Here is a 13,417-nt window from a genome sequence, read left to right on the forward strand (position 1 = left end):
GCATGCCACCCATACGAAAAAAGTCCCTATTCCGTTGCCGGCAGACTCGTGGGTGAGGAGAGGCATTGCATCAACTGAAACCGAAGGATTGCCGGCGTTTGTACCTTTCAGCGACGCACAACCTGTCGGAGAATCCTCAGTGCAGCAGAAAGACACTGTTGAACATTTGTCATCAAAAGACTCAAGACCAGAACATTCAACTGATCAACAGAACGCTGTCTCTTCAACGGATCCTTTGTTTGACGAACAGACACGTCCTGGGAAAACCCGATACTTTTTGCGATCCAGCACTAAAGACTAATAAAAAAATCCTGTTCTGTCCCTTGACAACTGCATTATCCCGTTTTCCACGATCAGTTTGAACACTCGTATCATTGTAATTATTTTTGTATATATACATTGAGTTTCGTTCCTCATATTTTTGCTTCCACAGCTGAGAGACACTTTGCATACACATAATTGTGAATAAAGGCCGTAGGGCCGCGCGTGTACTTCCTTCTGGTTAGTAGGTCTTGACACTAGGTTAAAGACCGTCGGTTCCTGGGAACTCCTAGGGATTGACTACTGCTACACAGAACGAAGTGCGTCAAGAAACGTTGCGGACGGTCATAGGGGATGGCATTTTCGAAGCTGATGGACTTGGAAGAAGCTCAGGCGCAAAGGTTCAAGTTGCAACAACTTAGTCGTACCAAATGTTTTATGTTCCAAATATTCGTATTGCTTTTGACTGTTTCTGCATTATTGGCGGGTGGGGTGTATTACATGATGTCTTGTTTCTTATCTCCTGCCATACCTACTCCTACCCCTGATCCTAAACCTACCACTGTTGCATCTCCCCATTCCTTTCATATCTTACCCGAACACGAGCAGGCTAGACGTGCAGAATTCCGCAACAATTCCTTTATTCAGCTCCTTCACCAGCACCAGTTAGTGGTTAACACTACTAATTGTTGGGTGTGTGGGTTGATGCCACATACTACGGATAAGGGAATTCCATATCTGGTGTTACCGTATAGTTCCCAAGGGTCTGCTCGAGCATTTCAAACAATGTTTCGAAGCGCATTAGATTCTCACCCCAATCGAGAGCCACGTTCTCCCTACCTTGGCCCTGGCTCGTACTATAAGCCTTTGTCTATAGCGATAGAAGACTTAGATAGAGATATCTATGAGCCATCGCTCATTCCAGTGGAAGAGGTACAAGCCTATAGGGTCCTGAGTAAGGTTGAGTATAGTGCGCTCACGAGTGATAAACAGCTTAAAAGCTCGCCTCCGATATGGGTCGTACCCCACATTGGTAATTTTTGTCTAATGGGTCGTGGCCGAAGATCGAAAGCCCGACTTGGAGAGAGTGCTTGCACCGAAAATTAGATGCTGCCGATGATCTCGTCCCCTGTGTTTCTGGCTGCCAATGGTACCTACTTTGTCTGTCATGACCGTGTGTATGCATGGTTGCCCTCTGACTTCATGGGCTCATGTTTTATCACAAATTTGTTGCCTCCGACGTTCACTGTAGATGCAGATTATCACAAGACTAGAGTTGTGAGAGGCGTAATTAGCGAAGAGGATACTGCCGGTCAAGAGGCAGGAGACTTTTTCAAGGGTTTCCTTCCGTTTTGGGGACCTATGGTTAATAGTAGGAACCTGAGACAGTTGACTCGAGTGGTAGAATCGACAGCTAATATTACTGCCAGTGCCCTTGGTAATATCACCACGGAACTTCAGGCGGATAGACTTATGACGTTACAAAACCGTATGGTTTTAGACGTGATCTTAGCAGATCGAGGTGGGGTATGTAAGGTGATCCATTCGAGCTGCTGTATTTTCATTCCTGATAACGCTCCGACTGTCTATCAAGCCATCTCAAAGTTGCATAAAATCTCTGAATCCATACACGTGGATGTAGGGGATTGGACGCTGCTTGGGTGGTTTTGGGGCCTGATGTCGACTTGGGGTTGGAAGATTCTGATGATCATCGGAGTCGTTGTGGCGTTCTTGTTCACGTGTTGCCTTTGTGTGCAGTGCGGTCCTGCCTTATGTGGCCTCTGTGCTACAACGTGTATGAGACAGCCGCCTGTTACCAATGGAACTCGGTTGGACAGAGCTATGCTACAGCAACATCTAGATGGTCTGATGAATATCGAGTATGATTCCGACTAGTGCTTGCCTACATGAGGGCAAAAGGAGCGTCTGAGGTTCCGTGACAATTGTAAGTGGTGTTTTCGACTCGCACGAATATGGTCGAGTCTGGTATCTACGAACCGCAAATGACGAGTTTAGTAAGTGTGCGCAGTTTCGCTGTGCTAACTTAAACCGTTCGTTTGTTACGTGGGTTTTTCTTCTGTACCCACGGGTTCCATCTTAGATACGGCATCCATTTTGTCTCTTGCCCTCAAGTAGCCAGCGAACGGACATTGTCCGCTTCGCGACCCTGGGGCTCCCAAGATATTTGCGGAAGACACACGTCCTTTGTAAGTGTCTTTATGATGAGGGGGATGATACTGTAAGGCAGATGGCGCCGCTTGAGGCTCATCTCGCCGTGCCGGTTTATTGTCTCAGCCGTGCATCTCATTAGGCACGTCCCTTTGATGCCTGTAGCTCGTGTTTCCCGATACCTCCCCTTTTACACCCTTTCCAATCTCCCCACTGTTTCCATCTTCCTCCACACCTGTTCTTGTTCCTTCTTCGATCTGTTTTACTGCCGATTGGAATGTACTAATGGTGGGAAGATGGGTTTTTACAGTTGGGAACCGCCAAATGTTTCCGCACTTATGTTCCGGACCTTGTGTGTATCAAAGTGACCAAAGCGACCCCTCTCGGGGATAATTGTGGGAACTGTGTTGTAAACCTTTGTGTGCTATGCAAACCTATGGGAGAATTCTGTATAAAAGGAGCGATCCACAGAACCAATTTGAAGCAGTCTCCCCGAACTACACTCGTTGTACTTCCTGTGACTTCTGTGTTTCCCTGCAGTAAATAAACCTTGAATCTTTGACGCCGAAGGAAGTGTCCCGTGTCTCTGTCATTCGTACGCCGGAGCAGGTTACCCACGAAGGTTTCAGGTGTTGTCCCCTGGCACCGCTGGGTCTTAAAGAACCCAGTCCTTCACCTCCCCACCCACCTGCGGCAGACTCAGGACCTGCTCACCTTCAGGAAGCTCCTCAAGACCTGGCTCTTCGAGCAGTAGCAGCAGCCACCCCTCACACCTCCCCTGAGCATGGAAGTCCTCATCCTCTGCCCTACCCCGTCTGCCTGGGACGACTCCTGGTGGCCGACAACACTAGGAACAGCACCGACGCCCGAGGACCACGCACACAACTTGGGATTCATCCTCGACTCCTCCCTCTTCATGTCCAAGCAGGTCAGCGACGTCTCCTCCTCCTGCTACAACACCCTCCGCATGCTTCGCAGGATCTACAAGTGGATCCCGATAGAAACCAGAAGAACGGTGACCCAAGCCCTCGTCAGCAGCCGGCTCGACTACGGCAACGCACTCTACGCAGGAATCCCGACCAAACACCTACAGCGACTACAACGCATCCAGAACACCTCGGCCCGCCTGATCCTCCACCACCCCGACGCAGCCACATCACCCCCCACCTCAGAGACCTTCACTGGCTCCCCATCAACAAGAGGATCACCTTCAAGCTCCTCACCCACGCACACAAAGCACTCCACAACTCCGGACCAGCCTACCTGAACAACCGACTCAACTTCTACACCCCCGTCCGCCAGCCTCACCCTCGCCGCTGTCCCACGAATCTAGCGTACCACCTCCGGAGGCAGATCCTTCTCCTTCCTCGCTGCCAAGAGCTGGAACACCCTCCCCACCCACCTGCGGCAGACTCAGGACCTGCTCACCTTCAGGAAGCTCCTCAAGACCTGGCTCTTCGAGCAGTAGCAGCAGCCACCCCCCACACCTCCCCTGAGCACCTTGAGACCCTCACGGGTGAATAGTGCGCTTTACAAGTTCAGTGATTGATTGATTGATTGAATTTAACATTCCATACATACGGCAATCAAATCAATTGTAAAGTGCAAAATAGTCTGTGTATGATCAACTACCTGCACCAAGCTGTGTTGCTTCACTCTTAAAAGTGCAGCCCACCCCATACTATAATCAAGGCAGCACTCAAGAAATGCTGTAAGCGGAGTGTAGACGTAAATGTGGGAAAAACGGCACCTTCTTTCATATCATATGGGAGTGTGAGCAAATACAAACCTACTGGCACGCCATACACCGCACACTCAGCAAGGTACTCACAATAGACTTGCGTCCAGAGGCACGCAGGTGCCTCCTGAACATTTGAGAACCAACGGACCTCACCTCCTACACTAAGCTATGGGCAACACAGGCAATAATGATAGCAAAGAGAAACATCGCTCGACATTGGGGAGCTCTCCAACCACCCAGAATAGAACTATGGAAGGAAGATCTAGACTGGTGCATGTTCAGGGAGAAGTCAGTCTACAAAGCCAGAGGGTGTCCCAGGAAATGGAACAGGGTATGGGGGCCTTGGAGCTCCTACAGAGGAGATATTTGCACCCTGCCGGCACATTTGAATGAAGATGAAAACCTTACACCCCCCTGATAGTTACACATTGTGCACTATGATTTGAATCTCTGTAATCCAGAGCTAAAATACTTCAAATGTACGGTGTCTCCTTAACAAGTTCCTTCCAATATGGTATGTCATGTCGATAATATTTAATAAAAAGAAATGTTAAAATAAAAAAAAGAAATGGTGTGATCAATTCAAGTGTGGTTGAAATGTACAATGCTCTCTGTAAGGCTTTACCAAAATACTGACATCAATACCTCAAGCAACTGGGTTCAAGATCCTAGCAAGAAAATCGTGATATGTCTCAAATTAAGTTCTGAAATGCCAACTCACCCTCTTCCTATCCCACCTGTCTCTCAGAACTAGTTAAAAGACAGACAGAATGAGTCACTTAGTTGAGTGCTTGCTGCTAATATATAGGTCAAAACATCACTACAGTGCTAGAAACTATATATCTCTTCTGTAAGTGCTAGAAAATAGTATAAAAAATATTATTAAAATGTTTTTCCTTCTCCCTTTAAAAGACAAAAATGCAGATAGTGTGTTAAAATCATGTGAACATTATATTTTGAAGAAATTCGTCAAGAAACATTTTTCGTCAAAATATTCTGAATGAAAAAGAGACCCTCCATAAGGGTTTTTCATACCCAGATTATCCACCCTTCTTAAACATTACAGAATCAAAAATATGTGTTGGCTATGCGGGGTGTTAGGGTGCTTCCTCTGTATCATTAGACTCAGTTGTGATTTGGTGAAGTCCTTATTCCAATCTATTCTCTAAACTTACATTTACTTCTGTTCAAATATTTTAAATTTTCTCCAGACAGGTTTAGAACTCGGTGTTCTTACTTTCGTACCATTATCAGATTTCATGTACAGGTTTGTTGTTTGTTCTATGTATTGTGGTAAAACTGATATAAAAAGGATTCTGAACATAATTTTATATATACAATTTCTACATAACATATGCTTTTCCACTCAGTTACACTATTGTTGTTCGTGGAGTATTCACAAAACCTACAAGGACAAAGGAACACGATTATGAGAAGCAGTCAAGAGTGAGCAAAATTAAAATGAGAGACACCTATCTGCCGCATAAAGCATCAGGTAATGTACTATATGCCTTGTTTGACTAAATAACAATTTTTCTTTATAGTAATGTAAGTGGTATTCTTTTAGCGTTACCAATTATCATTTGTTGAGTGAACTAAAATAATTAGAGGAAAAAAAATCTTAACTTTCACTATACTCTTTAACTCTGTGATAAATGCCATCTTTTTTATCCTGTGTGGGATTTACTGGAGGTAACAGGTCAACTTTGGGGGCCAACTACCCCTCCTATTACCTCTAGTAAGTCCCACACAGCAGGATTGCTAAGTGTCATAGCAGGCCACGCTTTCTTTCCCCACCACTCTGCAAACACACTCCCTGGCACGCTCTTAGATGGGGATGAAAGTCCCCTTCGCTGCTGGGAGTCCTTAGGGGCCAACTAGCCTACCTGATACCTCCAGTATGCCCCAGATAGTGGGATTTCTGACAGGTGGACACAAGCAATCCCCCTTTCTCCACCGCTCTGCAAACGCCCCTCCTGGTGCGTTCTTGGTTGGGGGATTAAGTCGCCTTGAATCCTAAGGGACCCTGGGGCCAACTAGCCCACCAGGTACCTCCAGTAAACCCCACACAGCTGGATTGCTGAGAGTGGTCCGAGGACACACACCCTTTATACACCACTCTGCAAACGCACCTCTTGGTGCAGTGCTGCTTGGGGGATGAAGTCCACTTTAGTCCTGAGGTCCCCAGGACACAAGAGGACCTCTTCACCCCATGTTTCCTGCTCTCGCTTCCACAAAGCAAAGCAATGTCTGCCCTGTCATTACAAACTGCAATGTCCCGGGGGTAGGTACCCCAGGAAATTGCTGGAGCCGGCCCTGGGAGGTGGCGGTCCCCAGGGAGGGCTCTAGGAGGGGGGCTGCGCAGCCCCCCTCCCAATGTAAACATAGCTCCGGGGAGTTGGTGGTCTCAGGGGCCTGGGTCCGCAACGGACCCCTGCATTTTAATAATTAGTGCACAGAGGAGGTGGTGCTCCCTGAGGCAGTGTTGGGGGGGCCGGAGCCCCTCCATGCAGTATTTTTAAAAACACCACAGGGTGGTGGCGGTCCCCAGGGCTGCGGGGCGAATTTCCCCCCCCCACACGTATTATTACTAATTGCCCTTCCAGGGTTTGGGGGCCCGCAAGGCCCCCTGGCCCATAATAAGAAAAACCCTGGGGCGGTGGCGGGCCTGGGGCAGCATAAGGGTCTCGTAGATTTTTAAAAACGCCCCGGGGAGGTGGCGGGCTGCGGGGGGCCACGTGCCCCCGCTCATAATGAGCAAAACCTCGGGGAGGTGGACCCCTGCTTCCTAAATTTGGATTGCCCCCAGGACCTGGCTCACCCGGGGGCTTAAGGAAAACCCAGCGCGACTCCGGGGCAATTTTATTTTGACATTTTTTTGGGGGGGTACTGGACCCCCTGAGCAAGCCTAGAGGCCCAGGGTGTTTCTACCCTGCCACCTTTTCTTGTTTTTTTATCTTTTTTTTGTACTGTTTTCTGGGTTTATCAAGTCACAAGATGGCTGCCAACTCTTCTTTGTTTGGAGTGCTGGCAGCCAATCAAAATAAAGCTTGTTCAAAAATCCTCCTCGGTCACCAGATCTCTCTCTCTCTCTCTCTCTCTCTCTCTCTCTCCGACCAATTTGTTTGCATCAAAAATAGTATTGTTATTTTATTTCTAGAACCAAGTCAAGCCAGGTGCAGCTAAGTGGATTTGAACATTGCAGTAAACAGTACAAATTAATGCAGTGGGATATACTTGGTTTTGTTTACAGATAAATCACTTCTAGTGCAATACTTTGAAATATTGTACATATACTTTGTAATTACTTTAGTAGAATCGTTTATATTGCTTTGCAGAATACTTTTCTTACACAGTGTAACATACCTGGATCCTACGCTGGGACATTTCCTGAATAAAGGTAAGTAAATGCATTTCGGCAATTAGAACACAATTGTATAGGTTTTTATAGATTTTCCAACTCCACACTTAAAAACTTTTTCACAAGAAAACAGTCAATGTTATCCTATTGGAGGAAAAAGAGTTATCGGTTAACAGGTAAGTACTTTGTTGGGGGAGTTGGCTTTCTAGGGTTAGACTCAAGGGTCCCCCAGGTTCAAGGATGCACTCTCAAAGCACCCTCAGCGGCACTAGGGCGGCCGGGTCCAGAGTGCTGAGGCCCAATGTTATCCAATGGGGGTTAGGGGCTTCCGGTTGGTGGCTGCTCTCGAGCAGGCCACAAGGTTATGGGAACACAGCTCCTGGTGTTATGCTCAGGGCAAAGGGGTATCCGAGTTAGCACCCAAGTACACCTGCAGCTGCAGCGGGGTTCAGGGTGCTGGTTTGTATTCGGGTGCCCTGTTGATTTAAATAGGGATTCTCCAGTTCCAATAAAGACTGCAGGCTCGAGGACGAAGATCTTCTGGAGGTGACCACTGGTTGGAGAGGTAAGTTGCGATGCCTGAGGATGAAGGGCACGGTTGGTTGGGCCACCCAAGGCCGTGGGACATCGGGTGCATTTGGGCACCGGATTTTCTTACCATCTCCGGTTGCAGTTGTAGGGGTCCTCCAGAAAGGGACTGCAGGCGTAGTGTGGAGCGTTGAGGCAGGTCAGAGATCATCCAGATCTCAGGTCAGGATCGCCAGCAAGACCTCCTCGTGGTGTTGGCCACTCAAGTCTGTGGTTGAGCAAATCCGGTGCTCATAGGAGACAAAGTCTTTGGGTGGAAGGCAGGGCAGGCCCTCCGGGTTCTTGAGGTTGCTGGTTGCAGGACACACCGGGATTTAGCTGGAGCAGGTTCGAGGTTGGGACAGGCCGGTAGGGCTGGGGCCAAGTCAGTGGGCATCCTCCTCTTCTTAGTTTCTGCAGGCTCTGCGATCCTTCTTCTTCTTGTCTTCTTTGTCTGTTCTTGCCTGAGGTGGCAAGGTTTAGGGTGGCCCCTGAATACTAGATTTAGGGGTGTTACAGGTAGGTAAAGGTTTGGACCTATGGGTCCCTTACTTGGGGTGGGTACACCCACTATTATGCCACCCTCCAGTGGGAGGGGGGCATATGCCTCACTCTGGTTGGTTGGGTCTCCCCATCTTCATGATGGCGGGAGCTGAGAGTTGTGCTTCACCTCACCTCCGCCACCTGAGGGGTGTGGTTGGCAAAGATGGGCACACCTCCCTTCCTACTTGGTTTTCTCGCTGATTCTCCTGCCCAAAGTGGGGGTCCGAACCGGTGGGGGCCAGTTGCTGGAAGTAGCAAAAGGCCTGGGGAAGCTCACAAAGGCTTCAAGCCTTTGTGCTTCCCCTTTGTGGTCCCTGCCCATCCTGGGGGAGGAGAGCTTGGCACCTTGTCCTAGGATGTGCTTTGTTGCAGACCCCCCGAGAGCAGCAGGCTCTCGGCCCAGTGGTCCAGAAACATGTCTAGTGGGGGCAGCTGGTGATCAACCACTCAGCCTTAACACTAGTGTTAGGTCGCGTTTCAGGGGGCATCTCTAAGATCCCTTCTGAGTGCATTTTTCATGATACCAAACTTCTCAGTTTTCAGTAAAGCCATCATGGTGCTGTGGAGTTCGTAATGACACCATATACTCTTCATGGCAGTACTGCACTTACAATGTCTAAGAATTGGCTTGGACACTGTAGGGGTACAGGGCTCATGCACCTGTACCCTCACCAATGGTATTGTGCACCCAGCTTGAGGGGTGGAGGACCTATGCCAGGGCAGTGGGCTGTCGGCATGGCACACATCCCTGTCGACTCTTCACTTTGTTCTGCACCAAAACACGCAGCCTGCAAAGGCAATGTGTGTGTTTAAAGGTACAGGGCCTCTAAGGGTGGCAAAATAAGTGCAACAGCCCTTGGAGGTCTAACCTGGCCACAGTACCCTTGATACCTGTGGTACCATTTACACGGGACTGACCTGTGGCCAAAGAGTGCCAATTGGTTTTTGTTTTTAATGCAGTTTTAGGGAACGAATGTTGACCCTGGGCACCTGTTTGGCAGGCACCCAAGGCACACTCAGTCGAAGTACATCAGCAATTCAGCAAAAAGTGGGGACAACCATGCAAAAAGAGGGCACTTTCTTAAAACTTTTTCCTAATCTCATGTTCACACCTGCCTAAAGGAAGTGTACTTCATTCCAGGGCTGGTTACCTTTATCCTATTATTGAGTCATTGTTGTGTGTTTAAACCAGTCCTCATGTTGTAGTAATTCCAAATTAACTATATTTTCTCATTGTACATATAGAAACCAATTATAAAGTGATATCTGTCGATGGATAGTCGATCCTTTTATACTACTCACTAAATATCTATTATTAGACTATTCACGTTAACCTACTGAATCTCGATGCCCGTCCCCTTTGCTCCCCGTAACTTTTAGATACTGGCATAAGCAATCCCTTTAGCATTAGTTCGCCTGACTTTTATCGTAGTTGTATGAAAGACTCAGTATCGTCTTATATTATCGCTTATTTGATTGTTTATTGATCTTTTATTAGAACATGACTGCCATCCGATCATGCTACTGAATTTTATATTGCACCCAATATTATGTTGCGTCACCTTCATGCTATCCCCACCCTTATTTCTGTGAAGCGCTCTGATATCTGTAAAGATCTTGTTCGCGCTATATAAAACTCTGAATAAATAAATAAATAAATAAATATGCATTAAAAGTAAAAAAAAAAAGCCCATCTTGGTACCTGCATGTTTCTGTTTACATGTGTTGGTTAATTTTATTTTAAACGTATGGCCACCATGTTAAGGCAGCAACATTTTTTTGTTTTGTTTTGATCTTGTGTGAGACATCAAAGGTAATCAAAAAAGAATAGAATGTAACCATTCTCTATGCAATGGTTGATAACAAATTATAACTAGCTAAAAAAACAAAAAGGGGAAAACGCTGCATCTGGTTCATGTATGAGTTTTAAATGTCAACAGAAAGAAATATCACTTTATTAAGCCCCCAAAAAGATAATTTTCCTTCTACATAGATTTTGCCTGTAAATCATGTCTGCTTTATATAGTTTTGGTTCCTATTCAGTTGCTTCTTGAGCCTCAACATGTTTTACCTAGTTTATAAAACATTTGCTGACTGATATCATTTATGTCTGCCTCTCCTTGCAGAGGGCCACATTGCCGCTAATCTGATTCGAGCTCATGCCTGTTTATTCCACCTGCCTTTCTCCCTCTTGCAGATTCTTTTTCATTCAGTTACCCCGTTGTCTTTCTTTTCCTATCTTTCTCTTCCAATGTTCCTCTCCCTTTTCTGCCTTTCCCTCTTGCCTTTCTCTATGGGCTATCGTCTGATGGTGAAATCAAAGACCCTTTTCACCGTAAATGAGTCAAGCGCACAGAAGCTGACGGGAGGAGTGCCTGAAAATAGTCTAACCACTGGCAATTACTCAGGGTATCATTCCACCTAATTAGTTTCAGACCCATCTATATGAAAATCAGCCGTGGTCCTGCTCCAGTAGGAACAGTCCAGCTCGTACTACCAACCACGGCCCTCCTTGAGCTGACACACTGGCAACCCTAAGACCAGATTCGGTCTACCTACTTTTTCTGGCTCCTTTTTTACAGAATGCTTCAACTGCCTGTTGGCAAACAGACCTATTGTAACCTCATAGATGCTCGTAAACATTCCTCCCCAGTGCTGCGCTGTCCATTGGAACTAGTGCTGAATGGACGTCCAATGGGCGTGCGCAGCACTGGGGAGGTAGTGCTGCCGTCGGTCAACGCCCCGAGGCAGCACTTAAGGGGGTAATCATTGTTGGCCTAGAGTGGACTCTTTGTGCCCCCCTTCCTCACAATTCTTTGCCTTTCTGGTCTGTCTCACTTCAGTGGCTTTCCTCCATACTTCTGTATTTGTACTGCTATGTAATACTTCTTTCTCATTTAGTTTTGATTGGGTTAATAAGACCTTCTTGACTTGACGTCAAGCATTGCATGGCAAGCATAAGGGACTATTTTCTCTGTCGTACTTTCTGCTTCTTTCCTGCCCTGCTCTGTTTGTTACATAATAAGACACCCCTGAGCACCCACTTACCCACTTACCCCTGACCCTCCACACACTCCTAGCTCTGCCGAAGGGTATAGATGGGCAGTTGTTAAAACTCTTTATAGAGCATTCCAAAATGGCTGCTGTGTGTGCAAGATAGCCATCTGGGAATAATGTTCCTAAACTAACAGAAAACCCATTCCAAGATAGTTGCCATTTGTATGCAGGTAATGGCTTTTCTTTTCATTTAAGAAAATTCATTACAATACAGCCGACGTATGTATGAATCCATGCAGTGTGACCCTGTTACAATGAGTTTACTTTTAGTGTAAGAAGAATCATTACAAGGTGATCATCCCTAAGCGAATTTCTTTATGGACAGTATGCAACAGGCACTTCTGACTAAACCATGTTTTCTATTGAAAGGATGTAGTATATTTACTAGGGCCTTTAAAACAATAACTTATTTGCATTTTTTTTTTCACCCCACAGACAAACCACTGTTTCTAGCAACACAAATGGAGTCATCTATGAGACATAAAGAGGAGCTCTGGGAAAAAGAAGTTGACAATCTGGTAGACTGGACGAACACCCTCAGTATGGACATTTTGGAAGATTAAAATAGATTTTCATAAAAGGACGAGCTAACATATTCCTTTTCATAAATTAAGTTTGATATGAATACCAAGTGATAGATTGCCTTGTTTTGGCAAAGGCACCACATTAGTTTCAAACTAAAATGCACATTAGTTTCCACAACCTTTGTCCCAGAAGCAGTTATGCGATCTTGTGCCCAGCATTATAATTCCACAAAGGAGCAGCCAGAAAATTAAAATACCCCCACTTCGAACCAAATCTCTTACGGCACCAAGCAAATGAAGTAAGTAATCACAACCCTCCTCAAAAGAGCTCTCTTGTTTCTTAAACCCAAGCATCTATCCATATATCCTTTCATTCTTCCTCCCACTTGCTGATATCCACGATTTCACCTTTACATTCTGTCATTCATTCATTCTTTCATCTATCATTGAGTTTTTCACCATTTTATCTGTCCACCCATCCATATCTAAACCTACCTATCCATCTTTTCACTCATCCATCTCTCCATCCACTCTTTCACTCATCCATCTATCCTTTCATTCAACCATCCATCGTTTCACTCCGTTCGTCGTACCCATTCACCCTTCTACTTTTCCCCACATCCATTCATCCACCCAACCTTCCATCCTTCCATTTACGCTACCACTCAAGCATCCATCCATACTTTCACTCATCTGTCCTACAATTCTCCCTCCCATTCACTCATCATCCATTCATTTTTTAATTCCATCAATCCTTTCACTCATCCATTCATTCACCTTTCCTATTCCTCATCCCATCTATCCTTCCTTTCACTCAGCCATCCATCTTTTCACTCACTCATCCACCCAGCCAACCTCCCTTTCACTCAGCCACCCATTATTTCACTCTTACATCCACCCTTTTACTCATCCATCTATATACTCATCCAATTTCACTCACCAATCCATCCGCCCTTTCACTCACACATCCATCTAATATATACTTTCAATCAGTCATTCACATGTGTCTGCCAAGTTGCAGATAAAAGAGTTCCATCAAGAATTTTACACCCGCTGTAGCTGCTAAAGTTGGGAGTTCACGACCCCTCAGCTCCATCCTGTCTCACAGCCATTTATCCTTGCACTCATCCATCCATTCATTTTTTCACTCATCCATCCTCACATCCACCCTTTGACTCATTCATTCATCCATCC

At 46.2% G+C, this 13,417-nt stretch overlaps 1 protein-coding gene across 1 annotated transcript in view; it reads left to right on the top strand.

Moving 5' to 3' along the window:
* The window catches only part of LOC147661167 (ubiquitin-conjugating enzyme E2 U-like), a gene marked incomplete at its 5' end in the record, with an annotated part of 97,040 nt that extends 83,894 nt beyond the window's left edge, over nucleotides 1-13,146 (top strand). Inside the window, 2 exons of the mRNA XM_086951268.1 lie at nucleotides 5,542-5,666; nucleotides 12,135-13,146. Coding sequence (XP_086807394.1) covers nucleotides 5,542-5,666; nucleotides 12,135-12,262 — 253 coding nt within the window. The remainder of the gene's footprint in view (nucleotides 1-5,541; nucleotides 5,667-12,134) is intronic.
* Between the last annotated feature and the right edge of the window lie 271 nt (nucleotides 13,147-13,417).

Source organism: Lissotriton vulgaris, unplaced genomic scaffold (assembly GCF_964263255.1).
Source record: "Lissotriton vulgaris unplaced genomic scaffold, aLisVul1.2 SCAFFOLD_766, whole genome shotgun sequence".
Classification (NCBI taxonomy): Eukaryota; Metazoa; Chordata; class Amphibia; order Caudata; family Salamandridae; genus Lissotriton; species Lissotriton vulgaris.